This window comes from Lithobates pipiens, unplaced genomic scaffold (genome assembly GCF_037356315.1).
Source record: "Lithobates pipiens isolate NorthernLeopardFrog02 unplaced genomic scaffold, aLitPip1_a1.2 Scaffold_3, whole genome shotgun sequence".
NCBI classification, from domain to species: Eukaryota; Metazoa; Chordata; class Amphibia; order Anura; family Ranidae; genus Lithobates; species Lithobates pipiens.
In genome coordinates this window covers 89,565,943-89,584,426 of record NW_027507790.1, presented here as the reverse complement: position 1 = coordinate 89,584,426, position 18,484 = coordinate 89,565,943, and the positions used below count along the sequence as shown (strand labels likewise).

General features: G+C 44.4%; 1 protein-coding gene across 2 annotated transcripts in view; it reads left to right on the top strand.

The window, feature by feature from the left end:
• The first annotated feature begins 3,910 nt into the window (after positions 1-3,910).
• Positions 3,911-18,484, top strand: part of HECTD4 (HECT domain E3 ubiquitin protein ligase 4) — a 269,419-nt gene continuing 254,845 nt past the window's right edge. For both annotated transcript variants that reach the window (XM_077462034.1, XM_077462033.1), the window contains exon 1: positions 3,911-4,322. In XM_077462034.1, coding sequence (XP_077318160.1) covers positions 4,173-4,322 — 150 coding nt within the window. In that variant the 5' untranslated portion in view covers positions 3,911-4,172. The remainder of the gene's footprint in view (positions 4,323-18,484) is intronic.

Below are 18,484 nucleotides of genomic sequence, written 5' to 3'. Positions count from 1 at the left end.
AATTACTAATTGCTAATTACTAATTAGCAAAAATGTATGACAGAAACAAAGAAAAAGGCATTTTTTTCACAAAATTTACGTTTTATTTTATTTATAGCACAAAAAATAAAAAACCTACTAGTGATTAAATACCACTAAAAGAAAGCTCTATTTGTGTGGAAAAAAGGACGCAAGTTTCATATGGATACAGTGTTGGATGACTGAGTAATTGTAAACTGTGAGAGCACTGAAAGCTGAAAATTGGTCTGGTCAGGAAGGGGGTGTAACTGCACTGTATTGGGGTGGTTAAGCATACTTCCCAAATTTTTGAGATGGGACTAAGGGACACCTATTAGCTAAAGTATGTAAGCATAGAACACACCCCTACCACACACCCTTAACCACTTCCCAACCAGTCGCTGGCGGCAGGTTAGCTTTCCTGCGTGAAAGGCCATCATAGTACGTTGGTGTGCGTACACGGCAATCTGTGGGCGCACGCGCGCATACCCATTCACTAGCAGGGGAACCAATCAGCGGGTCCATCTGCCTCCAAGGATCACTCTACAGAGAGCCAGAACGGGGATCTGTCAGTGTAAACAAACAGATCCCCGTTCTGTCAGGGGAGTAGATTGAGATTGTCTGTTCCTAGTGATTAGGAACAGAGATCTCTCTCAACTCCCTGACTGTACACTCCCCCCCACAGTTGGGAAGCACCTCCCTGGGGAACATTTAACCCTTTGATCGCCCCGGGTGTTAACCCCTTCCCTGCCAGTATCACTTATACAGTAATCAGTGGATTTGTATAGCACTGATCACTGTATAAATGTCACTGGTCCCAAAAAAAGTGTCTGAAATGTCTTCCACAATGTTGCAGTTTCGCTAAAAATCGCAGATCACCACCATTACTAGTAAAAAAAAACAAAAAACTTTTATATATAATATTTTATATACAGCTACATAGATGAGACCAAAATAAGGGACAAATCAGGGACAGCTGGGAGCTATGCTTTAATCCAAGCAAGCCTAACCTACTGGTAAGTGGCTGCCCCAGGATTGCCATGTTCACTGGCCAGGAAGTACAGGAGGCTGAATAAAGGGTAAACAGATTCCAGGAGTGCAGATGTCTGCAGGGGATGGCGGGGACTGGTGTCTCACAGGAATGTAGTCAGTGGGACATGCAGCTGGGTCAGTTCAGGTGGCAGGCAGAGATGTGGTCAGCATACAAAAAGTTAGCCACTGCCCTCACCCAGGGTCGTGGCTAGGTGGGAAAAAGATGTGGTCAGCAAACAGGAAAAATATTAATGCAGGAAGAAACATGGTCAATAAACAGACTAGTAAAGTTGGCAAGCGAGGCAACATTGTACTGGTGTGGCTGTGATCAGGAACACTGTTCCTGGCTGCACTGGCTCTGCTTACACTATACTGATTTGGTGGTGATCAAGGACACTGTTGATGGCAGCACTGGCTCTAGTGGCACTGTCACTGGTGTGACTAGTGATCAGGAACACTGTTGCTGGCTGTACTGGTCTGGTGACATTGTCACTGGTGTGGCAGTGATTAGGAACATGGCTGAAAGCTTTCACAGTTCGGGTGACACTGTACTGGTGTGGTGGTGATCAAGAACACTGTTGATGACTTACACTGGTATGGTGACACTGTACGGGTGTGGTGGTGATCAGGGACAGGGACACTGTTGATGGCTTACACTGGTCTGGTGACACTGTATGGGTGTGGTGATAATCAGGGACACTGTTGATGTCTTACACTGGTTTGGTGACACTGTAGGGGTGTGGTGGTGATCAGGGACACTGTTGATGGCTTACACTGGTCTGGTGACACTGTACTGGTGTGGTGCTGATCAGGGACACTGTTGATGGCTTACACTGGTCTAGTGGCACTGTACGGGTGTGGTGGTGATTGGGGATACTATTGATGGCTTACACTGGTCTGGTGACACTGTACGGGTGTGGTGGTGATCAGGGGCACTGTTGATGGCTTACATTGGTCTGGTGACACTGTATGGGTGTGATGGTGATTAGGGGCACTGTTGATGGCTTACACTGGTCTGGTGACACTGTACGGGTGTGGTGGTGATCAGGGACACTGTTGATGGCTTACACTGGTCTGGTGACACTGTACGGGTGTGGCGATGATCAGGGACAATCTCGCTGGCTTACACTGGTCTGGTGACACTGTACGGGTGTGGAAGTGATCAGGGACACTGTTGATGACTTACACTGGTCTAGTGACACTGTATGGGTGTGGTGGTGATCAGGGACACTGTTGATGACTTACACTGGTCTGGTGGCACTGTACGGGTGTGGTGATGATCAGGGACACTGTTGATGATGTACACTGGTCTGGTGACAATGTACAAGTGTGGCAGTGATTAGGGACACTGTCACTGGCTTACGCTGGTCTGGTGACACTGTACTGGTGTGGAGGTGATCAGGGGCACTGTTGATGGCTTACAATGGTCTGGTGACACTGTACAGGTGTGGTGGTGATTAAGGGCACTGTTGATGTCTTACACTGGTCTGGTGACACTGTACGGGTGTGGTGATGATCAGGGGCACTGTTGATGGCTTACATTGGTCTGGTGGCACTGTGCGGGTGTGGTGATGATCAGGGGCACTGTTGATGGCTTACACTGGTCTGGTGGAACTGTACGGGTGTGGTGGTGATCAGGGATACTGTTGACGGCTTACACTGGTCTGGTGGTACAGTACGGGGTGTGGTGATGATCAGGTGCACTGTTGATGGCTTACACTGGTCTGGTGGCGCTGTACGGGTGTGGTGGTGATCAGGGATACTATTGATGGCTTACACTGGTCTGGTGACACTGTACGGGTTTGGTGATGATCAGGGGCACTGTTGATGGCTTACACTGGTCTGGTGGGACTGTACGGGTGTGGTGGTGATCAGGGATACTATTGATGGCTTACACTGGTCTGGTGACACTGTATGGGTGTGGTGTTGATCAGGGCCACTGTTGATGGTTTACACTGGTCTGGTGGGACTGTAAGGGTGTGGTGATTATCAGGGGCACTGTTGATGGTTTACACTGGTCTGGTGACACTGTACGGGTGTGGAAGTGATCAGGGACACTGTTGATGGCTTACACTGGTCTAGTGACACTGTATGGGTGTGGTGGTGATCAGGGACACTGTTGATGACTTACACTGGTCTGGTGGCACTGTACGGGTGTGGTGATGATCAGGGACACTGTTGATGATGTACACTGGTCTGGTGACAATGTACAGGTGTGGCAGTGATTAGGGACACTGTCACTGGCTTATGCTGGTCTGGTGACACTGTACTGGTGTGGAGGTGATCAGGGACACTGTTGATGGCTTACAATGGTCTGGTGACACTGTATGGGTGTGGTGGTGATCAGGGACACTGTCAATGACTTACACTGGTCTGGTGACACTGTACAGGTGTGGTGGTGATTAAGGGCACTGTTGATGTCTTACACTGGTGTGGACACAATCATGAACACTGTCGCTGGCTTACACTGGTCTGTGGTTACCGTCTGTGTGGTTCATGGAACAATTGCTCATGCAGCATACAGACATGGCATATTTCAGATGCCCGGGATGCAGACAGCCACCTATAGACATGAATGGGTGAAAGATGGATGTGTTGATATTTGCTTACAGTGGCATAGGTGCACAATGTAAGACTAATGTGCACCATTACATGTGTGTGTCATGCTGAATGTCTCAGGCATGTTCCTGCTCCAACATACATAGGAGGATATAATGATTCCGGTCTATATTCGCCTCTAGTGTGTAGGGTAGTTTTATCTCCTCCACCAAACAAAACCAAGAGCCGTGTATGGTCTCATGTCAGTGATAGGCCGACAGTGATCGGCACAGTGTATGGACGCTGAGATCCCCCTCTCCACCCGGGCACATCTCTCCCAGGCAGCGCAAAGCACGCCGGGATCGCACCTCCAGCCAATATGGCGTCTTGCTGACAGTTCAGTACTGGTGCCGAGATCCCGATCAGTGGGGCATTGTGGGAGTGTGCCCGTTCTGTGCCCGGCAGGCTGGGGCTTTCATGGGCAGGGAGAGCGGAGGCGGGCAGACCTGTTCCTCGGTGTATGTGTGATATGTGGGGGGTGACCGGGTGAGGAGCGGGGCATGAGGGAGCGGCCGGGGCTGACTGACAGCACGGAATAACAAGACATGGGCTCACTGACGGCCGGGGATTCCGCTCAATGGTTGTCTGTGAAGGAGGAGACCATCTTCCTGCACGATGGACTCATCCGGGTCACCGACCTGGCCGAACTACCCAGCGAGATCGGAGTCACCGAGGCCGGAGATACTGACCTGGAGGTAAGGAGGACACCGGGGGCATGGCACCGGCCTGGGCTGCTCATACACTGGATGGCTGCTCCTATGGAGTATACTGTCATCCTGTGCTGGGCTTGGGGTCTATAGATGTATAGGGCTCCCCATAGGAGGGCCCGGGGAATGTGGATGTATAGGGCTCCCCCCAGGAGGGCTCGGGGCTCTATAGATGTATAAGGGCCCCCTTAATTGGGCTCGGGCTCTATAGATGTATAAGGCTCCCCATAGGAGGGCTCGGGGTCTATAGATGTATAGGGCATGGGGTCTGTAGGTGTATAGGGCATGGGGTCTGTAGGTGTATAGGGCTCCCCATAGGAGGGCATGGGGTCTGTAGGTGTATAGGGCATGGGGTCTGTAGGTGTATAGGGCTTCCCATAGGAGGGCTCGGGGTCTGTAGGTGTATAGGGCTCCCCATAGGAGGGCTCGGGGTCTGTAGGTGTATAGGGCTCCCCATAGGAGGGCATGGGGTCTGTAGGTGTATAGGGCTCCCCATAGGAGGGCTCGGGGTCTGTAGGTGTATAGGGCTCAGGGTCTATAGATGTATAGGGCTCCCCCTAGGAGGGCTCGGGGTCTATAGGGCTCAGGGTCTGTAGGTGTATAGGGCTCGGGGTCTGGAGATGTACAGGGCCCCCCCTAGGAGGGCTCGGGGGTCTGGAGATGCACAGGGCCCCCCCCTAGGAGGGCTCGGGGGTCTGGAGATGCATAGGGCCCCCCCTAGGAGGGCTCGGGGGGGCTGGAGATGTATAGGGCTCCCCCTAGGAGGGCTCGGGGGGGCTGGAGATGTAAAGGGCTCCCCCTAGGAGGGCTCGGGGGGCTGGAGATGTACAGGGCCCCCCCTAGGAGGGCTCGGGGGGGGCTGGAGATGTATAGGGCTCCCCCTAGGAGGGCTGGGGGGGGGCTGGAGATGTATAGGGCTCCCCCTAGGAGGGCTCGGGGGGGGCTGGAGATGTATAGGGCTCCCCCTAGGAGGGCTCGGGGGGGGGGCTGGAGATGTACAGGGCCCCCCCTAGGAGGGCTCGGGGGGGGGCTGGAGATGTATAGGGCTCCCCCTAAGAGGGCTCGGTGTCTGTAGATGCACCCTCCCATGGGGAGAACTGTACATACATTCACCCTGAGCCTTTCAGAAAGTGCTATACTCATCTTATAATTTTATAGATCCTGAGCCCTCCTATGGGCAGCGCTATGAGGAGCGTTATACCCATCATATGCATTTATAGACCCTGAGTCGAACTATGGGGGGAGCTTTACCCATCTTATCATTTATAGGTCCTGAGTCCTCTTATAGGCAGTGCTATATCATTTAGAAGCTCTGAGCCCACCAATAGGGAGCACTATATACATCTATAGACCTTGAGCACTCCTATAGGGAGCATTATACCCATTCTATACATCTATGGACCCTAAGCACTTGTGTGGGGTGCACTATACTCATCCTATACATCTATAGACCTTGAGCATTCTTAGGGAGAACTATACTCATCCTATACATCTATAGGCCTTGAGCATTCTTATAGGGAGAACTATACCTATTCTATACATCTATAGACCCTGAGCATTCCTATAGGAAGCGCTATACCCACCACCTTCATAGGTTCTGAGCCCTCTTAAAGGGAGCACCGTATCCTACCCATCCCATCATTTATAGTCCCTGAGCCCATCTGTAGGGAGTGCTATAGGCCCTGAGACTTCCTCTGGGGAGAACTATAGTCATCCTATACATCTATAGACCCTGAGCACTTAGAGAGAGCGATATACTCATAAATATGTGTGTGCTTGTTGTGTAGACACAAGCATAGTGTGGATAGAGCAGGCATGGTAGGATGTATCCGTTCTACATTGTATCCTCTATGATTATGACCTGCAGTTTCCTGTATGTGTAGGCTCAGGTTGATCCTGTATCTGCAGGCTGAGCGATGTGTCTGGTCCGTTTCCCATGGCCCACACCACAATCTCCTCTTCAGAAATCCATTGAATATGGCCTGCTCTGTAATCTGCATATATAAATGCCTTGCTGAGCACATTTCCTCTAGAGACCCCCCTTTGTATCTCTGCCCCGAGGCTTGTGACAGAAGGCTCCTTGGACTCTAGTGACCAGGCACTACTACTAGGAGACCGATGGTGCACATTGCTTAGATTTGTCACTTGCCTCAGTGTAATTAGATTTATCTGTACACTGTTCATTATTAGGAATCCAGTGGTGATGGGTGTATGACATTGGTAGGGATGAATAGGCTTATTGTAGTTTAGGCCTGGCTGTGAATGAATGGTCTTACTTACTGTCCATGTTTACTTTTTGTAGAAAGAGTTGAAATCGCCGTTAAAAGAAATGACTGAAGGCGTAATGCTTGAATGCTTTTTCTTTTTCCCAGTGATGATGTTGATTACCATTAATGGATATGATCTGGGATGTAAAAGGCATATATAGTGTGATCATGTGAATGCATTGTTAGTAATGGCACATGTATGACACTTGCCTCTCCACACCCTATCCCAGGTCATAGGGATGGCTCAGCCTTTGTCCAGAGATCAGTGCACATACATTCTCCCGGCAGTCCAGCCCTTTGTATGATCTGTCCTTTGGCTCAGATAGCAGGTGCAGCACTTTTGTTTCCTAATAATGGGCAGACTAATAATCTTTCGCCCTCTCTTGAAATGCAAGGCATATGCTCAGATTGTCAAGTTGTTCATCTGTCAGCATGAGCTCATGCTTCTTTCTGATGCCCACATAAGGGTGTTCAGCTGATCTCATGCCTGTGACAAATAAACAGCATTAAAAAATCAGCGTTAGTGTAAATTCAGGCCTGCTTCTTCAGTAGAAGATTATCCCAGGCTTGGAGCCCTGACATCCCTTCTCCATGGATCTACTGAATGAGATCACATTACACATAAATGGATTTTAAGATAAGCACAAATAAATACTAATGTGATGTTTTTAAAGCTATTTTGGTGTAATCGTATTGTTTGTGGAAGGCTGGGTAATATTTCAAAGGACACAGTCTGTGGCAGATCGTTTTATTTTGTTGTTTTTTTTTCCCCATATAATCTAAAATTCACCTTGCAAAATAAAGGTCTAGAGCAGTGATTCTCAACCAGGGTTCCTCCAGAGGTTGCTAGGGGTTCCTTCAGCCATTTCTGCCTCTCAGATAAGTTCCCACTGACATCATTGATATTTTTAGCTATTTGTAAGGAGGTAATTCTTCCCAATGACCACAAGTGTAAGGACCATTCTTCCTACCGATCATCACACTAATGTATCATGAGTTGTAGATTTATAATTTTTAGCAGGGGTTCCTCGAGACCGGAGAATTATTTTAAGGGTTCCTCTGTGTTGAGAAAGGCTGGTCTAGTGCTTCAGGCACTAACCTATAGTACTGCTTGTTCATTGCCAGTGACTTGCTGAGTAGTGGCGAAAAGTTAGTGTTGCTAAACCTAGGACCCTGCGATCACTATATCGGGTCTTCTACAGCACACAGAACATGGAAATGCAATTATTTTAGTAAATATAAACTGCTAAATAGATTGTAAGCTCTAAAGAGCAGGGCCCTCTGATCCCTCATGTATTGATTTCTACTGTAAGTGTACTGTGATTCAGTACAATTTTTAATAAACATTTATACTGCCATTACTCTTGTTACTCAGTGGCTAACTGTGACCACCTCATTTAAAGTGACTCTCTCTTTTTGTCATGTTAACTAATGGAAACGTGGCCTCACAGCTGGTTTCCCATTGTGCATGCGTGAGCTGTGCTTTGTGTATGGTCCCGCAATCTTCTGGGACTTGTAAAGTGTCCCAGAAGGCTGTGCAGGAGGCAGTGGGTCGAACTTATGCCCCAACTGCAAGTGGGAGCTGGTACCTGTCAAAACCAGGTCCCTCCAACCAAAGAAAATCGGGCAATTAAAGGAGGGGGACACAAACAAGCAATACTTCCCCCCTCTTGGGTGAAGTTCTACTTTAATACATTTTAAGGTAAAAAAAAACACCATTTGTACCCCCTAAACACTTACCTGACTCCTTCACTGATCCAGCGCTATCCCATCTCCAGCACCGCTGCTCCCTCTTTGCGGTCTCGTAGACGCAGAGGGCAGCCATAGGCTCCTGCTGGTCAAATCCTTGGAGGAGGAGTGGGGGCATGGCCGAGCCATGCTGTGTGTCTTGCTGAGGAGGCACTTGCAGGAAAGAGGAGTGGAGAGCGCTGGCAGGAGACTTCCACAATGGAAGAAAGGGCCCATTACACAAAGCAGCTACGTATACCATCGTTTTATTTTACAAAAAAAAAAAAAGGCTATTAATATCACTTTAAAGTGATGATAAAGGCAGTTTAAAAACAAAAAAACAAAAACAAAAATAACATACCGTACATGTTTTATACCTAATCTGTGCAATGGTAGCTGGATCCTCCTCTTCTCATGTCCCCTGCCGGCGCCCCTGGCTCCTTTCTTCTGCTCTGCCTCTATAACAAGTTGCTTGCTATGGGTGCACCCGAGCAGGCTCGTTCCTGAGCCCCTGCTCTGTGTGTCCTTATTGGCTCACTGGTTGTTATTGACAGTGCTTCTGCTATTGTCTGAGCCAATGAGAAGGAAGAGACCCAGGACAGCTGCTGCTCTCGTGCACATCGCTGGATCGAGATGGGGCTTAGGTAAGTATTAGGCAGCAGGGGGTAGATGCTGCACATAGGTTTTTTACAGTCCCTTTAAGTGCCTGACATCTGACTTCAAACCTCCTATTTGCCTCTCGGGTTCACGTTAATTCAAATTTTTTAATTACTGTGTTCAGATCTTGAAGGAGTAATATACAGTGCCTTGCGAAAGTATTCGGCCCCTTTGAACTTTTCAACCTTTTGCCACATTTCAGGCTTCAAACATAAAGATATAACATTTTTATTTTTTGTGAAGAATCACCAACAAGTGGGACACAATTGTGAAGTGGAACGAAATCTATTGGATTTTTGAAACTTTTTTAACTAATAAAAAAATGAAAAGTGGGGCGTGCAAAATTATTCGGCCCCCTTGCGTTAATACTTTGTAGAGCCACCTTTTGCTGCGATTACAGCTACAAGTCACGCAAGCTAGCCTTCCTGATGGCCATCACCTCGGCTAAAAGGGTGTCAGAGATGGCTGCTCTTTCGTGCAGGTAATGCATACTTGATCCTTCACTATGACAGGGTTGTGTTACGACCTGTTTCACCCTTTTTGCCAAAGGTGGTGTCAGCCTTTCATATAACTCAGGACATTATTTTGCCTTATTTTTATTTTTTTCCTCTTAGCCTCTTTCGCGGAAGAGAGACGACTATATTCCTTGGATGTTGTCCGGGCAGTCGAGGTTTATTTGTCTAGCTCTGCAGAGATTCGAGGATCAGACTCCTTTTTTGTTTTACCAAAAGGACCCAAGAAGGGGCAGGCAGCTTCCATTGCTAATTGGGTCCGTCTATTGGTCATTCAAGCCAATGGTCGGAAATGTAAAGCTCCTTCCTTTAGGGTGAGAGCTCATTCTACCAGGGGTGTAGGAACCTCCTGGGCTTTTCGCCATCAGGTATCTCTGGCTCAGAATTGTAAGGCTGCTACCTGGTCTTCAGTGCATACGTTCACAAAATTGTATCAAGTGGATGTTCGAGCAGCCGAGGATTCAGCTTTCGGCCGCAGTGTACTGTGGGCTGCCATATAAGATCTGATGGCTATTGTTTGGCAGGGTGTCTCCCTCCCCTCAAAGCTATTGCTTTGGGAATGAATATTAGCCTAACTCTGTGTCCCATGATGTATGAAAAAGAAAATAGGATTTTTTTCATCATACTTAGCTGTAAAATCCTTTTCTTTGAGTATATCATGGGACACAGAGGTCCCTCCCAGCTTTTTGAGGATTCAGTGCTTGCTACAAAACTGAAGTATTTGAAGGGGGTAAAACCTTGCTGTGGTTAAAGAGATGATGATAAATCCTTTATTGCAAACTTTTGAAAGCATTACATTTTCAGCATGTTGACTTAATGCAAACAAGCCAACAGGGTTTCATCATTTATGTAAACCCTGTTTGTATTCCATTGTATACACCAAATTATTCTTAAGGATGGGCGTTAAAACTGTCATGGGGCCCGTTTGATGCATTATGTGGTGTTTTTTTTAAATATTACCAAACACTTGATTATCCTAGGTGGTATTTTGCTCACCCTCCCCCCCCCCCCCCCTTTTTTTTTCCTCTCCTAAAGGGCAATATTGGAGTATATTAACCCGTATGAGGTTCTGTAAACATTAGTATATCTCATTCGGTTGTTGTGTGCACAAGACAGACAGATTGCAGTATGCATGGCCTCTCTGCTGAACAGCCATCCCACCCATATGCTAAGAAAAGCCTCTGATTCCAGTAATAAGCACTTGATTATTTTTAGTGCCTGAAATAATCAATCTATTTTCTTGGCACGAAGAGATGGTGAAAGATGAGTTTGGTGTAAAGGGAATTTTTAATGTGCCGTATATGTAAAAATGTGTTTAAGGGCAATGGTAGGGAATAAGGGAAGTCTCTGGAGTCTTGCTTACAATGCCCTTCGGAACCTATCTCAAGTAGCACTTCCTTGGTCAGATGCTGACTACGGCCCAGATCCTGCAATAAATAAATAACATGACTATACTGCTAAATATTTGCCTCAAAGCTTCCCCATCCATCCATGTCTCCATGCTTTATCTTGTTGAGAAATCACTTTACAAAACACCCCCCCTTGCATTTCTGGTCATGGCCATCTTGAGTAAGGGCAAATGATTCATGTAGCATTTTACTTCCTGGAATCCATCTACCCTTAGTGCAAGCATGCATGCAGGAGAGAGTGCTTATCTGAGAAAACCCCTCCCCCCTCTCCTCCCCTCCTGAAGACTTCTGGGATGTATAAAATCATTTGCCTAGGCAAGAAACCAGGAATTGAAGAAATTTTAGAAAAAAATAAGTTTAAAACAAGTAAATATATATTTCCCTATCTACTAATACTAGCAGCATGAAGATTAAAAGTAGTCGATGTTGATTGGGAGAGTGAAGTTCCACTTAAAGTGGTTTGTAAAGCCTAAACATTTTTTACCATATTGCATTTCTTGCATTAAGGTAAAAAAATGACATCAGCATCCCCCTCGCTCCCCCTTTTACTTACCCGAGCCCTCATTCGATCCAGCGCCATACACATCTGCAGCTTTTCTCTCCCCTTACTTCTGGGTCCTGCTGGCTTTGCTGGGATACCGGCAGCCATTGGCAGTAATGAGGGGGCGGGGCCGAGTCCCACTGTCTGTGTCAATGGACACAGAAGCAGGGCTTGGGAGCAAGCCTGCATGAATACCCCCATGGGGGCACTGGACAGAGGAGGGGCCAGGAGCACCTACAGGGGTCCCTGGAGGAGGAGGTTCGCGGCTGCTAAGTATCGACATGTTTGTTGTTTTTAAAACTTTTTTTAAATCTTTTTACAATAGCTTTAAGCTGGCATATGGGGATTGAAGTTCAGCAGGGACTAGATGATTTTCGATCCATCTAAGGGCTGTTTCCGCTCAAAGGGGACTTGATCTAATGATCGATTCCTTCCTCAAGGTCTGTCAGTATATTGTCCATTGTTCAACGCTTGCAGCCAATGGGCTGCAGCACTGATTAGTGTATTCTGACTGTGGAAGACTATGGCATAGCGGGGGAGGTTTTCTTCATCCACCTCGAATGTCTGGATGGCAAAATCTATTTGTGTGTTTATTTTATTTTTTCTTGTTTCATTCTTTTTTGCTTTTTTTTTTTATTTGATCAGCCGCTTGGCTGGTCGTTAATAAAATAATAAAAAAAAAAAAAAACACCCATTTATGGCCAACTTAAGCCTAATATATCTTCTAAACAGCTGAACTGCTTGTTTTGTTATGGTTGTTCGCTATGGGCTTCCCAGACGTTTTGTACAGTTTGATGCACAAGGTCACAAAGTTTTTACTCTTGTTAACTTGTACAGGCCATACACTTGGTATTCTTCTTTCAGTCATTACAATACAAATAGGATTCAAAATCAATAGAAAGTGCCTTTTGTAAGTGGTCTAGAAGTAGTTTTGATTGATTTCCATTACACTTTTTGATCATGTAATTGCTGGAAACAGTTGAAGCTGACAGAAAAAAAAAAATGCCAAACACAACCTTTACATTTTTAATGGAGATCTGGAATGAGAGAAACATGCAGACTGCATTTTCTTAATCTTCCTTCTGAAAATGCTAGTTACCTGGCTGTGATGCAGGAATACTAGTTTTATACTTCGAATCCCAGGCTTATCAAATATTCCAGCAATGACAACCCATGCATATTATTATTAATATTTTTATTTTTGTTTTTTTATACAGGCATTACCAGTTATCTGGAAAAGGAGGTCTAAGCTTCTAAAAAAAATACCTTGTCTTTCCATGCAATGATAATTAATCCTACAGCCAAGCAATATCAGAATGTACATTTAACAAACCAGGAGTATGATACTGCATCCGCCAGTGTATTAGTAGTTTGTTGCCTGATAATGTAATCAGGTGTTTGGCTTGGGCACCAATGTTTTTTTCTTTTTAGATCAAATCTTCCTTATTGATAACCTGATATTTTACAGGTGCGAGCATTTAATGGGTGACTTGTGATGCCAGTTTCGGAGTCTTGTGGCCCCTTTTTCACACTTTACTTTAGTAACTCTTATAAACAACATGATTTTGCCCAGAAAGCGCAAGTAGTGCCAATTTACAGCACGGTACTGGTAATCGATCATGAAAATTATTAAAGTGGATGTAGAGGTGAAAGTTGAGCTGTTGGCATGATTTTCCTGTATGCACAGTATTCTTGCACAATTTTGGCACACTTCACTTTTGAATGTGCCCTCCTCCTTTGGTAACCAATCTAGACGGTCAGTTGCTGCTCTCTCTATTTGCCACCATCCCTTTTTCTGCTACTTCCAGGTCCCCAGATATCCTCCTTTTTAGCGCTGCAGAACTGCTCGAGGGTTGTCATTTATTGGGCTGCCTCTGATGTAACAAAGAGATGGTCCCTGCCTCCACCTATAACTGGCCTTCACAGCAAGGAGCACATGGAAGGGTAAACGCATGAAAGGCAAAACCAGAGAAAATTCCCAGCTCAACTTAACAAACAAATTTAATCTGTCCAACAGTCTGCATTAAAAACAGGGGTTTAGTTAGCACACATTTGCAAACGCATGGGTAAGCTGCAAAGCCTCTTCATGGCACCCTGTGCCCCTTGCAGTCCTAAATGCTACTGAATTCATGAGAGGCTCCACAATGGGAGCACATGCATTCTAATGGATAGCTAAGGGGCAGGTGAGCTTGGGTAGCCCGATCCTCCTTAAAGGCACAGGGGCATGTTGGGCACTTAGCACAATGGCAGCAAAGATTCACAGTGTGTCCCCCCTGACCAAATTTACACCAGTAACAGAGATGGCTCCTGTCCCCACCTAGAACTGGCCTTCACAGCAAGGAGCGCATGGAAGGGCAATTGCATGAAAGACAAAACCAGAGAAAATTCCAAGCTCAACTCACCAATCGGTCTGCTTACCAACCAATTAACCTGTCCAACAGTCTACGTTAAAAATGGGTTTCATTTGCAATTGTGTGCTAACGCATGGGTAAGCTGCAAGGCCACTTCATGTCACGCTTTGTCTCCCATTGTGGATATTCTCATACATTTAGAAGGGTTAGGACAGGAAGGACATTTTCTAGAGTTCCCCATCAACACAGTCATTGTTGATGGGGTAATCTTTCTGCCAGCTTACTATCCCTACTGGGAGAATACAATGGTGACTAGGTGAAGAAAACCCAACAGGCTGGTTATACTGTAATCCATTTCAGTACAACCAGCCTGTCCATAGACAAATAAAAATCATGCTGAACCAGCTGAATGTCAATCCGTCTATGGCTGGCTAAAAAAAAAAGTGTAAACAAACAGGATATTTATTTTATGCTTCATTGTTGGCTTTTAGCAAAGTATAGGCTTAACTTTCTAAATAATACATGGAAGAGAGTATTGATGGGGTACAGGGCAGATTTGTGCCAAATGTTTTTAGACTGAAGTCACATATACAAATGTCATTAAATAATTGTAATAGCATTCTAGATGTAGTTATTTTTTTTATTTTTTTTTATATATCGTTGACACCTTTTCCTCCTCCATTTTATCAATGTTCCTAGTAGAATACTTGGAGGAAATTCATATAAAATATGAGAACGTACAATTTTTTTTTTTTTTTTTTTTAGTAAACACATATTATCCCATCACTGAAAGACATGAAAAGCAGCTACTTTATTAATTTTATAAAAAAAAAATATTTTTGATTTTTCTTTTCCAGTGAATTTTATGCTTTTTGTTTAAAAAAAAAAAAAAAAAAAAAGTACTTTATACAAAATTTGACATACACACTCTGTAGTTACAGATCATAAACACTTCACTTAGGTTTCCAGAGTAGGAGCTTGCACCCATTCCTGGGTTTGTTCTAGTATGATAAGACCATTCCTCAAGACTTTGTTACAAGGAAACTTGTGTACATTTTTGTCAAATTTTGGCATTAAAAAGCCTCGTACACACTACTAGTCTGGCAGCTCAGGACCGAGCCGCTGTACTAACAATCTGATGTTAGTGCAGCAATATCCCCTGCTGTGCTATTGTGCACCAGAACACTCCGGTCAGCCCTCTGTGCCATTGATGGAGAGTGCAGACCTTTTTTTTGGTCATAACCCTTTGACAGAAGCTGGCCCTTTCAGACCCACTGTTGTACACATGGGCCAATGGCGCTCTACTTTCAGCGCGTGTATTCTAGGCTTTATAGTGCATATAAATGAATGGTCTTGAAATGAAAAGAAGACCCATAAAAAAAAAAGCAGTAAAGAAATGTAAAAAGAAAAGTGTGAAAAAGTGCAGTCCACCTCCACGTTCATCCCGCGGGTCCAGCTTACAGCGTCCTATTAAAAAAACAGTGCAGCACTACCCCCCCATCTAAAAAACAATTGACTATGAAAATATAATCCTCCTGAATACCATTAAAATGTACATGCTACAAATAATACATAACGTATACTATATAAAATTCTCGGAGTACTAAAAATATAGACCCACCACTCGTGCATAACGTACTTGAATACATATGACAAAAAATAGCCCGAGGGCTGGTTTACACCACAAAAACGCACTCCTGATTCATTCCGGATGCATTTCTGCATGCACCCATTGGCTTTATGCTCGTTTTAGAATTTGAGCATTAATTAATTTCAGTGGCAAGAATAAATTATTTATTCTGACCAATACAATGAATTAACACCCAAATGCTTGATGCGGCTAAACACTTTTTTTATTAGCCCAAACGTTGCTGCCCAGAGGAAGGTTTCTAGGGGCATTTACAAAATAATCTGTGTGCATGATGCCTTAAGGTTGCATTCACACCTGAGCGTTTTCAGCTTATAAAAGGCTCCTCTGAAAAGTTCCAAAACAAGCAAAATCCCATTCATTTCAATGGCTCCTGTTCACATCTGAGCGTTCTGTCACCTGAAGCTCAAAAAAATACATGAGCTTCTTTTTTGGCAGATTACAGGCGTTTTGCTGCTTTTACTTTGGTGACCTTTTAACCTTGGACACGGGTGTACAAAAACTCTGCAAAAAAAAAAACCCTGAAAACGATACTCACAGGTGTGAATGTAGCCTTAAGAGGATTTACAGGAGCAAATACTGTAGCTGCTGACTTTTAATATAAGAACACATACCTGTGCAAGGAGCCAGCGATGTTGGCATCTCAAGCCGATCCGTCCATTGGCTCCGGGTGCAGACGCCCCTGCTCTGGAAGTTGTCCGACCCTCCCTCACGCCGAATGTGGGTGACACATGGGAAACGCCCTTATTTTTGAAAGATTTGTACCAGCATAGGGGGTTTGAGAGGGTATGGGCACCATGGTTTGGATACCCCTGGACTCAGCCCGTGTGAACTAGTTAAGATGCGGCTACTGCAATGTCTTTATAGACCATCGTAACCCTTGATAGCTTTAGCAGATAATCGGTTCTAGGCCAGGTTTATTAGATAGTCAATGGGTGGGATATTTACTACATGTGCTGATCTTGTGCTCTTGTACCTGGTTTTCCTTTTCTCTTTGTACTAAAGACTGTTGAAATGTATATTTTTGAGGTGAAATGTGCATTACGGTCTCCAGATTGTGTGCGTTTGCTTATTATTTAAGAAAGAACCTGTTTAATTTAAAAAAACAGGCTTATACTTGCCTGGTCTGTGCGTTAGAAATGCACAGAGCAGCCCCGAACCTGCTTTTCTCAGGTTCCCAGTTGACAATTCTGGCTCCTCCCCTCCCCTCCCCTCCCCTCCCTCAAGTGCCCCCATAAAAAGCTTGCTCCCAAGCCTCACTGTCTGCGTCTATTGACATAGACAGCAGGACTTGACCCCACCTCCTGTTTCTTAGTCACTGGCTTTGATTGACAACAATGGGAGCCAATGGCAAAGCTCAAGAGACCAGGAAGTGAGGGGAGAGAATAGCTGCAGACGTGCACAGTGCTAGATTGACTGAGGGCTCGGGTAAGTAAAAGGGGGATGGGGGTGAGGTGGGATACTGATGACAAAACATTTTTTTTTACCTTATGCAAGGAGTACATTAGGGTAAAAAATGTTTAGGCTTTAGAACCACTTTACGTCTGCAGCTAAGTGGAAATTTTAGAACCATGTGCCTTTTTTATTATTTTGTTTATTTTATGTCATCTGAATGCTTTGAATTATTTCTCTGGAATTGTCCTTGAACGTATCCTGAGTAGCATTGTTGGTTTGGCTGGCCCGGAATAAGTACATTTTCCCTTGTTTGCAGAGTGTGTGACATTGGCTAAACCCCGGAATAAAATTCTACATTCTCTGCACCAGAGAGCTAGAAATTGATTTGAAAGGATTGCAGTTTCAGCTGTCATCATTATTTCAAATCACCTTTCAGCTTGAGCAAAACAGTATGTACTGTGCTTCACATCATGCAGCAATTACATTTCTTATGACAGATAATGACTGATAATTAACAACACGCTTCTTCAGTGCTGGATTTTTAAATGCATTTTACTGAAAAGAGGGTTGTGAGTGGTCAGGCAGCATTGTTTATGGAACCATTCTCTACAAAGCGGAACTTTCTGGAAGTCAAATGTTGGCCTTTGCACTGGAATTATTAGAATCTCACTCTAGTTTAGCAACTTTGGATAGTTGTCATCAACAGTTCCATATTTAAGTATAACCACATACATGTATGTCTAGGATTGTATTCACTACTGAAAAGAATCCTTACATATTCCCCTTCCGATTGTGTGATCAAATGGCTAGGACTGTTCTTAAATAAATAAATAATATTCATTTCAGTTGGACCTTTTTCTGCTATGTTCCGTGTTCTTTAGCTGCACGTCTTTCATGCTGTAATAATTGTATTAATGTGGGTGGTGTTATTGTGGCCTGACATTATGCTGATGTCTACAGCAGCACCAACTTCCCTTTATATATATATATATATATATATATATATATATATATATATATATATATATATATATATATATATATATATATATATATATATATATATATATATATATATATATATATATATTTTTTTTTTTTTTAAGGGGCTTCTCTTTTAGACTAGCCATAAGTCACATTGCCATAAATAATTGGGCTATCAAGCGCAAATAATATATTTAGCATTTTGATGTCCAGGAACTTGCCTTTGTTTTAACTTTGTCACGGGAGAGGGGTTTTATCCTCCAATTTTTCTGTGATTGAAACCTTTGGGAGAATATTGGATGAACCTGAATTTAAAACCCTTCTATCATGTGAAAAAGTTCACGGTGGTGTCTATTTTCTTTTGAAGTAACCTGTTGACAAAGGATTGGTTTATGCTGACAATAGGTCTGAGGATGCGTGTTTCAGATTTAGAGGTCATCAAAAAGATGCCTAAGGTTTTCTGTGTAGGACTTACAGGGAATGAAATGCCAACATTTTGTTGAACTTGCATTTTTTTTTTTTTTTAAGCCTGTCTGACCCCATACATTTGAGCAGGACCCTCAGATATCCTCTTGAATTTGAGTTGTATTGTGACTGTACTGTCTGCCCTCATGTTGTAAAGCAGAGATATGCAATTAGCAGACCTCCAGCTGCTGAA